This window comes from Erpetoichthys calabaricus, chromosome 4, assembly GCF_900747795.2.
Source record: "Erpetoichthys calabaricus chromosome 4, fErpCal1.3, whole genome shotgun sequence".
NCBI classification, from domain to species: domain Eukaryota; kingdom Metazoa; phylum Chordata; class Cladistia; order Polypteriformes; family Polypteridae; genus Erpetoichthys; species Erpetoichthys calabaricus.
In genome coordinates, this window is record NC_041397.2 from 244,490,319 (window position 1) to 244,504,260 (window position 13,942).

At 35.7% G+C, this 13,942-nt stretch overlaps 1 protein-coding gene across 2 annotated transcripts in view; it reads left to right on the plus strand.

Annotated features, from left to right (window-relative positions):
* LOC114650722 (pyridoxal kinase-like) overlaps positions 1 to 6,659 on the plus strand; it is a 63,485-nt gene extending 56,826 nt beyond the window's left edge. For both annotated transcript variants that reach the window (XM_051926760.1, XM_028800530.2), the window contains exon 12: positions 1,981 to 6,659. In XM_051926760.1, coding sequence (XP_051782720.1) covers positions 1,981 to 2,093 — 113 coding nt within the window. In that variant the 3' untranslated portion in view covers positions 2,094 to 6,659. The remainder of the gene's footprint in view (positions 1 to 1,980) is intronic.
* Positions 6,660 to 13,942: the final 7,283 nt, after the last annotated feature.

Genomic DNA, 13,942 nt, shown 5'->3' on the forward strand with positions numbered 1-13,942 from the left:
ATAATAGCAACTTTCTATCAAATATGTGACTAAAGACAGATCAATTTAAGTGTAACTTTGTTTGATATCCCTATTCTATCTATTATATATATTGTGATGTGTCGATCACAGTCTTGCACAAGAGAGAAGGAGGTGACTACAGGTTTTGGAAAAAATCAGCTTTATTGTTGTGAAGCCAGGAACATTCCCAAAACATTTATTCAAGCGGGAGATGTCACTTAAGCACACACAACGCACAAGCAGTGACACTGAAAGTCATCCTGCATTAGCACCTTTCTCATATTAAAAGAACAGATAACCTTCCTGCACAAGAGAGAAGACAGAAGGAGAGCAATGTCAGGTCAGTGTCTGGTTCTAAATGTTCCCTGCAACAACAATCAGACGACAGACACGTTACGTGGTGCGCCAGTGAACTTACAGTTGAACCGGCAGCAAACACTCACCTATACTTATTTTAACAGCGTTTCAGCATACAGTGCAAATGGGGTGTTGTCGAGCACACATTGGTGGGTGCTGGGATCTGACACAACCCCTCAGCTTTGTTCATACCAGTGTAAACTAAGTGACAGTCCAAGCCAGGCCCAGCCAGATGCAAGAGGACATCTGCATTAACTTGCACAGAACTAGGACAATGGCAGGCATCAAAATCAAACACCTGCAAGCTATGAAACCACCTAGTGAGGCTAGTGTTTGTATCTTTCTGCCTGTAGAGCCACTGGAGCGGAGCATGGTCAGTCACCAAGGTAAACTGCCTACCCCACAAGTAATAGTGGAGTGCCTCCAGTGCCCACTTAATTTCTAGACATTCCTTCTCAAAGACTGAGTAATGACTTTCCCTGGGAAGCAATTTCCTGCTAAGAAACATGATGGAATGTTCTTCCCCAACGAAGCACTAATAGAGGACCTACCTAAACTAGATGCACTCGCATCCATTTACAGAGTGAACTCTTGCAGAAGACTGGAAGACTGACAATTGGTAGGGATATCTGAAATTGAGTAAAGACTGAAAATAATGCAGAAATGATGTGTTAGTGCCAATGGCCATTGTTGTTAGACTGTGTGGTTTCAAAATCAGCTGAGCTATTTTTGAAGCTGTTTTGCAAAAAAGAATAATCTGAATGGGAAGATTGAATTTGGGTTATTTTTACTGATTTTGTATAAAAAATACCATACTCTGCACTCACTTTGAAGGGATTTCAGTAAAGAAGGGTCAATAAAAAGGAGTGAAATATGATTACATCTCACTGTACATATGGGAGCTTCACCACAATTGCAAGAATATTTTAATATAGTAGTGTTGTGAAATGAAATTGCTTCACAATTTCTTTCTGAGTCAACCACTAAACTTCTTTATCTGTCTTCAGGGTTTAATAATCTAATAGAAAAATTATTAAACAAAATATCTGCTACTGAATGACATGTTGTACACTGGCCTTTTGACTACTGCCTTTTGCTTGATGTTACCGTAAAATGCTATGACATGATCCTGAACTGTGTAACGCTGGTTCAGTGACTGATGGATGGATATATGGTTTAACCTAAAGTTATTTTCGTATGGTAGATCCTCAGGTACGTGAAGGTATTCCTTTGACATTCATAATTCTGCTCTGAAGCATTCCTATTACAGTCCTTCTGAAAATTCCTTCATTTTCACTTTGACTTTCAGTTGCACTATCTATCTATCTATCTATCTAATACAATACCTATAATGGAGAGTAATGCACACGCAGACAGACACAGACATAACAAAAGATACACCTACATCTGAATTTATCATGAGCAGCGAATGCAGCACAAATAGTTTAGACTCTACAGGGCAATTCTGACCTTGGCTTTCACAGCCTCAATTTTTATCCTTTTCATTAGCTTACATCATTTTGGACTTTCTTAGAATTGTTGACAAAAACAAAATGTGCCAGTAGGGTTTAGACAAAACATATACTTCTATATTTAAATCTTTTTCTTCATTTTTTTTCTCAGCCATGGCAGGACCAGGAAATAAGCCTTCAGCCTCTCAGTTGGAGCTACGCATGGTCCAGAGCAAGAAGGACATTGAGAATCCTGAAATTGTTATACATGCAACTGTGTTATAAGTCACACATCAGCCTCTAATATCGCACAATGTAAAACTGTTGTAAATTTGATCTGTAATGTGATATATGCCTTAGATCTATTACAGAGCACAACATTTCCATAATTTAGTGAGCAGAGAAGGCAAGAATGGTACTTTTAAGTACAAAAGAAATACTAATGATAAGGGAGATAGTGTTTCCTTTTCTCAGGCATCTTCTATGCTACTTCCAGAGCTGTAATAACCTGTTATTTCACAGCTAAACTCAAGCTAATTTAAAATAAATATATAAATATATATACATATATAAATATATACAAATAAACAATTTAAATTACATGACCATATATAGATTTTTGTAGTTTCATAAAAACTTTGCTGCTTCATGTAAATATTAAATATTATAGCCTCTATCTTTTTTAATTGATTAAAGCCTGCAATCAGTTGTGCTTCTTTAGTATTAAATACCTTGACAGCCATGAGCCATGAGCCATGCACAATTTCTGTTTAACACATCTACTTGAATACTTTACAGTTCATTTGGTAGAACAAGTCACACAAATAATCTTGCCTTCAGATTCTCATCTTTTTTTTTCATTTTATGTAGGCAAACGATTGTTTAAGGGAAGAGTAACACATTTTGTTGTTGCTTCAGGGTGTATAAGACATGTGACATTCCACACTGTACCTTCCTGAGATGCTTAACATTTTGAAATGGAAATGTGCTTAATGTATAAGATGGTGTACCGGGCAACGCAGACTATAAGAAGCAGAATTAGCTTCTTGTTTAAACATATTTCTAAGTCAAAATTACAGGACTTTTTTTTAAAGAGATGATTGTAATAACTGTCCAAATTATTATCTTTTTTTATTATGTAGAAATTTTAATGTTTAAACGATCGGATACCTTCATTTTGTATTGTAATTATTGCTTGGTACAATTACATTATTCTTGTTGCAGGAGATGTTCATTAATCAAATACTTTACTGATCTTTGATTTCTAAGATTTTTGTAACCTTTACATTCTTCTGTAGCTATATATGAAGAGTAGCAAAGACTGGGGCTATTTTTAAAATTTTTTGGCCAGCCATGAAGTTAAAAGGTATGAATACCTGACCATTACAACATTCTTTATACACTAGTAATCCCTGTATCAGGAATGACAGAATCAGCCATTACATCAATCAACAGAGAAGATCCACTTCCAATTAGCACAGTTTTTGCTGAGAATAATGTAGACGTTTTAACCATGACACAATTAATGGTCTAATGTTGATAACATAAGCAGGATTTGAGAATCCTATTCACATTAGAGTACATTTAAAATGGTATTTTAATACTACTGCTATTATATTTTGCAGCATTTGACCATAGTCTTTTTTCATTTGTCTCACATACCAGGTACACAAGTATTAGTGATTTCTATCACTTTTCTTCAGTGAGAAAGATGCATTATTTTTAATTTCTTTTAGGTATTTGCCTAGGCATTATGGATACATACCTCAGTTTTGTTAAATTGACTATAACAGAGATTTTTATCTTTATTGGAGAATACTGTGGTACTTATTTATTTATGTAGAAGTAAAATGTTATATATGAGCTGCAATTAAAGAAAGTATATTTAAAAATGCTGAGAAAACAAGGATCTTGTTTTCTGCATATGTAAGTCACTTTATTGGAGTGCCATCGTAGGTTAGGATTCGTTTTATATGTTTTGTAAAGCCATTTGTTCTCCAGTTCCATAAAATGTCTATTGTTTTATTAAGGTTCTGTGTAGGTTTGTCATTATTAGGCACACCCTAATTCTGTTTCATCAACATTTATTCAGATCAAAGAGGTTGTTTGCACAGACTACCTTTAATTTAATGTCCTGTATTGTATCTTGAATTATTATTTTGTGTATTGATTAATCATATTTAAAAATTAAAGTTAACTAAGAACATTGATAATAATAGCGAGTCTAGTCCTCAAAATATTAAATACTAACAACTAAATAAGCTACACTAAATGCAAACCATATCAATCTTTATTTTGCTAAAATATTTCTTTTCGGAGGCTTTAATAGCATCACCAGTTAATTGAGAATTAATGTTAATAATATTGTTTATAGCCAAGAAAAATAGGTTATTGCAACTCTGAAACACACTGTGTTCTCCATTGCTTTCTGTGAGCTAGTGTACTGTAATTTCTTTGTTTGAGATGTGTCTTTTTTGTTATTTGGTTATGAGTGGGGGAATAGGGTTTGAAGATTTTCAGGTACAAATTTATTATTAATACCTGAATATCAAAAAATGCACTTGCATTTTAATGAGAACTTCCTCCTTTCTTGAAAAGACAAACCAAAAGAAGGTTTTAACTTGCCAGCTGCTGCCTGTTGTATAGATCTTCTTGAACCCTGCTGCCAACTGTGAAAATGGTAAAATGATACTGTGTACTTCCCTTTGTGATTTTTGTATTGTTGGGTCCTTGAATTTCAAAGTTTTCTTTTTGGGACTGATATACAAAAAAGGTGTTAATGGTTATCTCAATCAGGGTACTACTTAATATCAACACAGTTAGGGTGATCACATATGCGTCAAACAAAAATCGTTCCATCTTATTTTGTTTTAAGTTTTATGGTAAGTTGGAAATGGCATATTTTTAAGATTATTATTATTGACAGTCATGAAAATATAACAGACATAATTGCTTTTGGCTTCTGAACGATGGCTGTGGCACACTGAAACAAAACTAACAAATCATTTAGCATAATTTACATTAAACGCAAGGCAAAGACATTATGCTATGATTATTCTGAGATTACATTGGAGCAATATAAAAGTAACAGAACTGAACATAGTTTTATACTTTTCAACATAAAGTCACACATTACAGAAAATGTTTTAAGCACTGTATAACAAAACATATTGTGATTTACATAAAACATTGCACAGTTTTTTAAACCTGTGAAGCCATTGGAATGATCTCCAGCTAAGGTTGTCCCAGAAGCATGTCCCTATATTTATCTTAAAGTTACTATATATGTTGTCTCTTAGAATAAAATGACACACATTTTATAGTAATAGATGGCATATGCACACTACCTTTAGATGTTTTAAGTGCAAGGCCAGCTCACACATTACACAAAATTAGCAGAAGAACAAAGTGAGAGGCTTGGAAATCTTCACATAACAGATATGTGAGACAGAAATTGGGAACATGACCGTTTAACGATCTACATTTTGTTTTAAATACATTGCCAATGGAGCTTAAACTTAGTGTGGTCTTTTAAGCAAACATATTTCGTTTCAGAGTAATATTTACCTTTAGATTCATACTAAAATAAATGGCCTAAGATGTCCAAAGTCTTAGACCTGTTAGGCTACCTGTTAAAATTTAGTGCCTGTTGGAGTAGAAGAGAAGAAAAAAAATTTAGTTTTCTCCACTTTAAGTTATATCACCATAATCATGCAATTGTATGGATATGCATTATATGTTGACTCTGCCACAGCGGGGCATTCATTGTTTTGTACGCCTGAAAAGCAATAATCACTCTGAGGTCCTGGACTAGCCAGGGTCTGTCCTGTATATAAATGGAAGAAAAATAGTGTCAAGTCCAGTGTGAAGCAGCCTTCAGCCAAAAGCACTTTCAGGATGAGCCTTTAAAATACTGTATGTTGAGAATAATTTCAGAATTTGTCTGATTTCTGTCTTTAAAATTATTGTTTTATCATTGCTGATAATGCTAATCATTAATTTCTTGTTAATTATGTTCTTATAAAGACTGAAATGAGCTCTGCTAAAAATGTTTTTTCCCTGCTTTGATTTAAATGGTGCAAATTTCTTAATCACAATTTTTATATGAGCAAATGGAGTTTTATTGTTTAGTAAACTACTAAATTTTATTTTTCTTGATGCTGGGGTGCCTTTTGTCTACAACAGTGAGTACCATTGATTGAGAAAGTTTTTAGATGTCGGATTAATTAACGTAAAGCCAGCTGTGTGCCAAAACAGATGCGTCTGATTTTGCTTATTCAAATTGAATTTAATCAAAGGCAACTTTAATAAAATTTCTTAAGCAGCTTGGTTTTTGTCTTCCCATATGAGTAATTCAGATTCTTAGTGTTTTTCAATATATACTTGATTTTCATATGTTGTTAGAATTTACTAAACGTGACACATTTTTAAAGTGATATCCTACCCCTTTGTGAAATCTGTGGGAGCTAGCTAGTCATGATAGCTGATTCAGGACAATTGGCTTTCTATTGTACATTTTCGTTAAAGAAAATTATCACAATTAGGTGAGGAATGGAAAAGGCACTTGTGTGTTTTGCTGTGTTCAAGTAAAAAATCCTCTACTATTGTTATATGTGCTAATATAAAGTCGAGGGGAATCCCCTCCTTTCACCTTCACCTCTGTAATTGTGTCAAAAGAGTGCTTTTTTATTTTTAAAATGAAGAAAAGTATTTGATTGTCTGGTAAAGTTTTTAGTGACCTGGTTTTTGAGTCTTAAATATTTTATAACATGTTACACTTGAAGATTGTAGTGTACAAATCCGCATTTCTTAAAATGTATGTTATAATGCAATAAATAATTATATTACATATTTATGTCTACATTGAATTTTCTTAATCAGTGTGTTTTTGTTTGTTATGTATTATTTGAAAATCTTTCCAAGATTTTGTCCGTTGTGAAATGTATGGATTTTATAGTATATAGCTTAATCCATTCTTGCTTATCATGGTGGCAGAGAGTGATAATGTGTTGCATGTTGGTTGGACGTTACATTAAGAATTTGACTGTACATGCAAGAATCTTACTAGTAACTAAATCTTTAGGTATGTATTGTTATCCAGTACAGATCAATTCATTATATACTGTTTCCTAAACCATTAATTTTGCTTAAAAAATATAAGAAATTTGATAAACAACAGGACACCATTCAGTCCATCAAGCCCGTTTGTTTCACTAATAGCTAAATTGTCTTAAGCTGCACAATTATATACAGAACTGTTCACCATGTTTTCTGTTTATCTCCAAAACATAACTCACAAGACACAAAAGAAAGACTTTCTAAAATACACTAGGAGGTGTTGCACCTCATTTTTGCTGTTTTGTTTTTCCAACTCTGTGCATGTTAGGATCTAAGGATTCTTCACAACACTTTTTTCTAGCTTTCTGCACTGCTCTAATTGTATGTTTGTATTTCTGCAGGTTTATTTCAATTTTAGTATTCTGATGCAAAATTTTAATACATTGTTGAAATCCGCCACCTCCCTTTACCTTTTTGCAAATTCTAGAATTACCCATTGCAGCTTCTTCCTCCTACTGCTTTAGCAGGCTGAGTGTCAGGGATGTTCTCTGAAGCTGTACAGCTTTGATGGCTATCAAGAGAAGGCTGTGACTTTGTGGTCATAGGTGTGCTATAGTGGTTATTGATAAATATCTTTTAGGAATAGTCTCTTGATCTCATTGCTGCCATATTTGTCATTGAGTGTAGTATGTTCAGGATCTTGGATCAGCTGTGGAAGGAAAATAAGACTTAGGGGTCACATAGTCATTTAGGATAAAGTGTTTTATATTGCTTTCCATATTCAAATCTAGCATTCATCTGAAAGAAATAGCATAAAGGGTTAATACATGTCAGAAACCTGTTCAGACAAGTCAGGAAATCAGATGAAAGTCAAGTGAGCAACAAAGACAAAGATGTCATACACAAAATGTACTGAAAAATCAGCAGTCGTTCTGTAAGCGCAATTTTACAGTTGTCACATACACAGAAATTTCAAGAATAATAGCTAAACCTAAAGATATAGAAAGAATAAGAATATAATAAAAAAAAATTTTATTTATATAGATCATTTGGGTGTAAACTAACGAACCAACAAGAGTAAATGTATGCATTGATTGACAGTTATATAAATTCAGTTGCTTATACAGTAGACCTTTACTCTTACTATTTTGACCGTTCTGGTCATGTTGTAGAAGAATGCTCCCTGTTCAAGTATAATAAATGACACAAATTAGTTTTTCTCCTGCCTGATTACTGACGTAAGAGGTTATCAGATTTGTCCTGTTAGAGGATGCATTTTTGCGCTAAAAGATTATTTTCTTGAGTAGAGCTTCTTTCCTGCTTTCTGCTCACATCTGTTGGAGACTGGCTTCAAATCATGTCTGTTACCAACTGTGTGCAATTTGCATGCTGTCCTCATGCTTATGTGTGTTTTCCTCTATAGGATTAAGGGTTTTTAGAAAATGAACAAATCAATGGATAAGGTTCTCTTCTCTTTTTGTGCCATCTTTTGTATTCCATTTTCTCTTGACATGCTTGAGCTGCTAAAGTCTGTAACACTTCATATGTTTTCCAAATAAAATTCATCCACAAAGCCAATTGTTTTGATCACTGAAATCATTAAAATACAGTCTACTTTAAATCATATATCAAGATTGATCCAAAATTCTTGTTTTTCAATTTTGCACCACTCTGTTGATTGTCTAAATCAAAACACTGAAAATTAAATTTAAGAACAATTTAATTTGGCAGTTCTGTCTTTTACTATTTGTGGTATCAGACTGAGCATGGCTGCATACACTTTCTTGTACCCAGAAATAATCCTTCCAGTCTTTCTTATTTCTACCTCCAGGTCTTCTACTAATAGGTTATGACCTGGACATCCCCTGTGGGAAGGACCTGTCCACACACACTGGCTAGTATCGGTCTATAGCAACAGCTCACCTTTGGAGTCTTCCTGCTACAGCTGCACAATCTGATCTGACCACACATTTAGTAAATACCTTCAAGTACGTTAACCCAGGCAACACTCTCCTCTTGCCTACAGAAAGACAGAAGGAAACTGCATTCTGACAGAACAGCATACTTATAACGCTATCTGCTTCACACTAAAGAATTCAGTTCCTCAAGAGTGTTCCTTGTATCTCTCCACAATATCCCCAGTTGAGGTCAGCCATTCTCCGCTCTTTCTTGGAACATCCCTGATAATATGAGACCAGTACCCAAGGCTCAGTAATACATTACCCTCTTCCTCCATGTCCAACCAAACACCTCTGACATTCAAGCTTGCACGTTGTTCTGCTGATACTTCTTAGTCACACCTGGGGACACTTTGGTTATGTTACATGGAAACATGGATTCTTTAAATTCACAACATCCCAAAAATTTACCACCCTCTCTGATTAAACAACATAGCTGCATATCATTTGCCATGGACAATCTATGACAAGCATGAAAATGCAATACAGATATACCAGTCGTATTGAAGTCAAGTTGGCTCTCTCCAGACATTTCTATTATCCCCCTATATCAGCACAGAAATGTCCCACTAGGACTATGTAATAAGTAGTTGTGGACAGTGCCCACCAGGTCACATCTGTCTATATGAGGGCTGGCAATTACAAAGATTTGTTATAAATTTGATTTATAAAATTTTGATTTGATTTTATAAATAAAGATTTGATTACATCTTGCCTGAAGAAGGGGCCTGAGTTGCCTCGAAAGCTTGCATATTGTAATCTTTTTAGTTAGCCAATAAAAGGTGTCATTTTGCTTGGCTTTTCTCTACATTCATAATGGCTAACACAGTACAACATCCTAGTACTAAAGATTTGTTAGACACATATATACAAAAACAATCATGGCAAATCACATTGAATGAACTTTCCCGGCCACTGACTCTCCCAACTTCATGGCTCCAACCCAGGACTTGTATCTATCTTTGTCGACTCCAGAGAAGGACAGAAACCATCTCAATTTCAGATTCTGAATCAATTGCCAGGGGCTGTAGCTTAGGCATGATCATTCTATATTTAGATGGGACCTGTGAACCTGCTGTAAGACATCAATCTGCTTCCCCACTCATGAAGTAATATGCCGCTATCCCAGTGTCAGGTTTAATTGTCAAAATCGTGTCCATTGACATTAGCCACTAACTTCACTGTCATTCGTTTAGCTGTGTTTAGATACCTTAAATGTGTTTTGGTACAGAAGATAGCTCAGCTCATGTTTAATGGCAACTAAAAGCACGGATGGTTGTTACTGTGACGCAGAGATTACCAGAGATGTGTTGGGCTGGTTCCTGCTTTGCATCTCATGCTGTTCAGATTACTTCTGACCAACCATAGCCCTAAAACATGCATTATGCAGGTTTAGAAAAGCGGGAAGATGGTTTATGATATTGGTAGAATTCATAATCCGTATATCTATGCAGGAGTTTTACTGGATCAGTAAGTATGTATGTCTGGTATTTCCAGACTAGATGCTATACTGTACTGTACATTGTATGTACTTGCTTACTATTGCTTGGTGTGCATTATTCATGTTGCATCATGCTTCAATGTATGCATTCATGTAGTGCAAGCAAATACATTATATAAGTGCATGTACTGAAGTGAACATTTGCATGAAAAAAATTCATTTGTATTAAATTATGAGTAGTGCAGCTTCCAACACTTAGCTGGTGGTCAATAGTGATCGAACCACACCTTTACATTCCAGAAGAAGCAATAATTTTGCAAAACATCACCTCGACTACTTTAGGTGCACATCCCCTGCCCGGAGTAATTCTTTGGAATCAGCTGACACCTCAGCAATATAAGACTCAGCACACTTTATGCATGTTAGGGGCTTGACTAGTACAGTATTTCCTCCTCCTTGGTGTTAACCCTGAGCATCACTCGGGCTCGGAGTTCTATGTAAATGAGGTTAAGCTTGAGTTAAATCCGGAGTGATATGTGGATCCCCTTTACAGTGTTAAGCCCAAATAACTTTCGGGATATTGTTCTTCTGCCACCTAGTGAATGAAATAACATTGTGCTGCAAAAAATCATGACTACTGTATTTCTATGCCACTTTCTTTTGCCACTCATCAATATTCATGAGTGTGACAGCACCTTCAACCAAACGTAATGGTGTTTAAATGAGAAGCTGTAAAGCCAATTTTAGAACAAACAAACTGGAACATTAGTTGAATCAAGCGATAGTGATGACAATGTGACTTGGTCATCAGATGTTGACATGGATAGTCAAACTAATGCATACAATACTCTTTGATTGAACAGCCATGATACGCCATGATCCATTTGGTCACCTGAAAGTTCACTGTGGTACAAGTACATGTGTGGCAAAAATGCAATCAAATAGAAGGACAAAAAAGACATTAGCTTCCTGGTTACTGTTCACAATGCAGCAACTGTCGTTCATGTCAGGGCAAATGTGGAAGTCACTAAGCCTGACACTGTGGTAGCCTACAATAACACAATGGGGATATCGACCATGCGAATCAGGCACTGACATTCTACCTGTGAGAGAATAATATAGTTATCTAAGCATAACATAGTTATTGCTTATGAAGTATTTTGGTATGCTGTCCATATTAAATGCTGTCCATTTATCTTAGAAGTGGCATGAAGAGTTAAGTAAACCAGGGTGGTGTGAGCAACAAGGAAATAGAATGTTTTACACGATGATGAATAGGAAGAGGTAACTGTAAGACTTGTTAGTTGACATGGGTGCAGTTTCCATAAAAGGATAAGAGCTAGAAATTAGACTTTTATTTAGGTGTATAAGAGGTGTGTAAGCTAATAAACCAATCAGATTAAATGTCAGATGTTCTGTAAGCATTAATTCAGCACTGATATGTAAATTCAGTTGTTTATAAATATGGGGCTGTAACTTTGCTGTGTCTTTTCCTTTGGCACCTCTGCTCAGGGTATTATGCCTTAGCAGACTGCTGTAATGGGGGGCACCCTCTTCATGAAGAGATAATTAAAGACGCAATGAACAAGCTTCCTCCTGCCTGGTTCTTTGGGTTAATTAGTTATTACTATTGTGAGGACAAAATTTCTTTCTTTAATATATTTCCAATTTTATCCTTCCACATAACCTTTCATGCACGAACAACAGGGAAAATATTATAAGAGAAGTGCGTGTTAGGTCGTGTGTTGGTGCCTGTCTCAAAACATATCACATGTAGATGTGTACTAAATTTGTATCAGTACAGCAGTGCACACTAGACAGATTTTTTCTAACATATTTATGTCATTTTTAGTATTCCACTGTCTCTGTACATGTAATAACATTTTTTTCTTTTTGAAATTAAATGTTTTAGCTTGTTTTTCTGAGGGTAAACATAATGCTAATAAGGCTACTGATATCTCAATAAGAAATTGATTGTATACCATACTAGATGGTAACAGCATGGACCTACAATGTACAGGAGACCAGCTCAGGGGCACGGTGTATCAAAATGGTGAAGGCCGCAGGTAAGAGCTACCACCAAGGCTAGAACTTACATTAAAAAGACTTATTTGAGAAACAGAAGAATGGGAGCTGGAGAACATCAGATAAGCTGATTTGCATTAATTCATTCATTCATTCATTCATTAAAATTAAGTTCTATACTTTAATACAGTCTTGTTTATCAGAGTGGTTGCATGTTGAAAGTGAGAATTTCACTGTACTCTGTACATGTAACAATATTAATACTACTACTTGTTCACTTCCCAGTAACTCCATTTTGTCTATCTAGTTTCTGTCCTGCCTGTCATGTTCATGACAGTTGTTTGCCACTGCTTGTCCTATATTGGCCCTGTATGTGAGTCGACCCCTGTGGTGGACTGGAGCCCCACCCAGGTTTGGTTTATTGTGTCTGATGGTGCTGGCATAGACTCTAGACTTTCCCCACAGCCCTGAACTAAATTAATCTGACGTGAATATTATATTATCCCTGTGAGTGACACTGACTTCAAACTCATAAATGACAAGAGATTGATGAAAAAGCCAGAGAGTGGGGGAAGACAGAAGAAGATCCACAAGTAGACCCTTGAAGTCACTTACACAGAACAGTAGCCACAATTTGGTGAGAAAATCTTGTTTAATCACATGCAAAAAAAATACTCCAAGCTTGACTGAATCTTTAACCCCACATTACACTGATTTTCCAGTGCAAAAAAAGAACAGAATGAGGGATGTGTATATAGCAGAGGGACAAACTTCAAAGGAGGAGGAAGCAGGACCAGATCACATATTTCTTATCAGCTTGAATTATGGTGCCATCTGGGTCCTCTAAAACTGATCATATAAAACATTAATAAGAGTGCAGATTATGCATTTTACTTTTAACTTGCACTCAACAAACCAAAACTAGTAAAATGTGAGATCATTCCACAAAGTATGCTGTGCCAGCTTCTTAACAAAATGCTAAAAACATAACACAGAAATTCAAAAATGGCATTTGAAAAGGATTCTATTTTTTGGGTAAACTTTGCTCAGTTACTTGTGTTGAATTTATTATAAGAAGCAAAATCTACAGGTCTCGTATATTAGACCGTGTAGGTGGCACAGTGGTGCAGGGGTTGGACTGCTGCCTCACAGCTACAGCATTTTAGTTAGTGCCAAGGCACTGTCTATGGAGAGTTTAACATTCTCCTCGTGTCTGTGTGGGTTTTTCTCCCACATTCTAGACATATTTGTGTTACATTGATTGGCCTTAGTATTCCATTTAATGTATGATGCGAGTGCAAGGCAAGAATCAGAACATTTAGGCTGGCCTTAAAATGTATGCCTAGAAAATATAAAGACTTTCATTGTTTAATACTAATACACACATCCCAGCTGAAACACACAACTGAAGGGGCTCAAGCAAAACACACTGCAGTCAAGTTTCCAGATGACATACTGACCTCTCTTAAGAGCACATTCTGCCCCGCAGCAGAAGCCAAGAGGGAGCACAAGTGGTGCCAGGAGCATAGCGTTTAGCTGAAAGGGAGGAAAACAAAAGACGGCCTCGTTTACTTTGAGAGAAATGCTGACTTGATTCAACTACTGGTCCTCAGATAGAATGGTTAAGCAGTTTTTTAGTACCTGGGAACTGC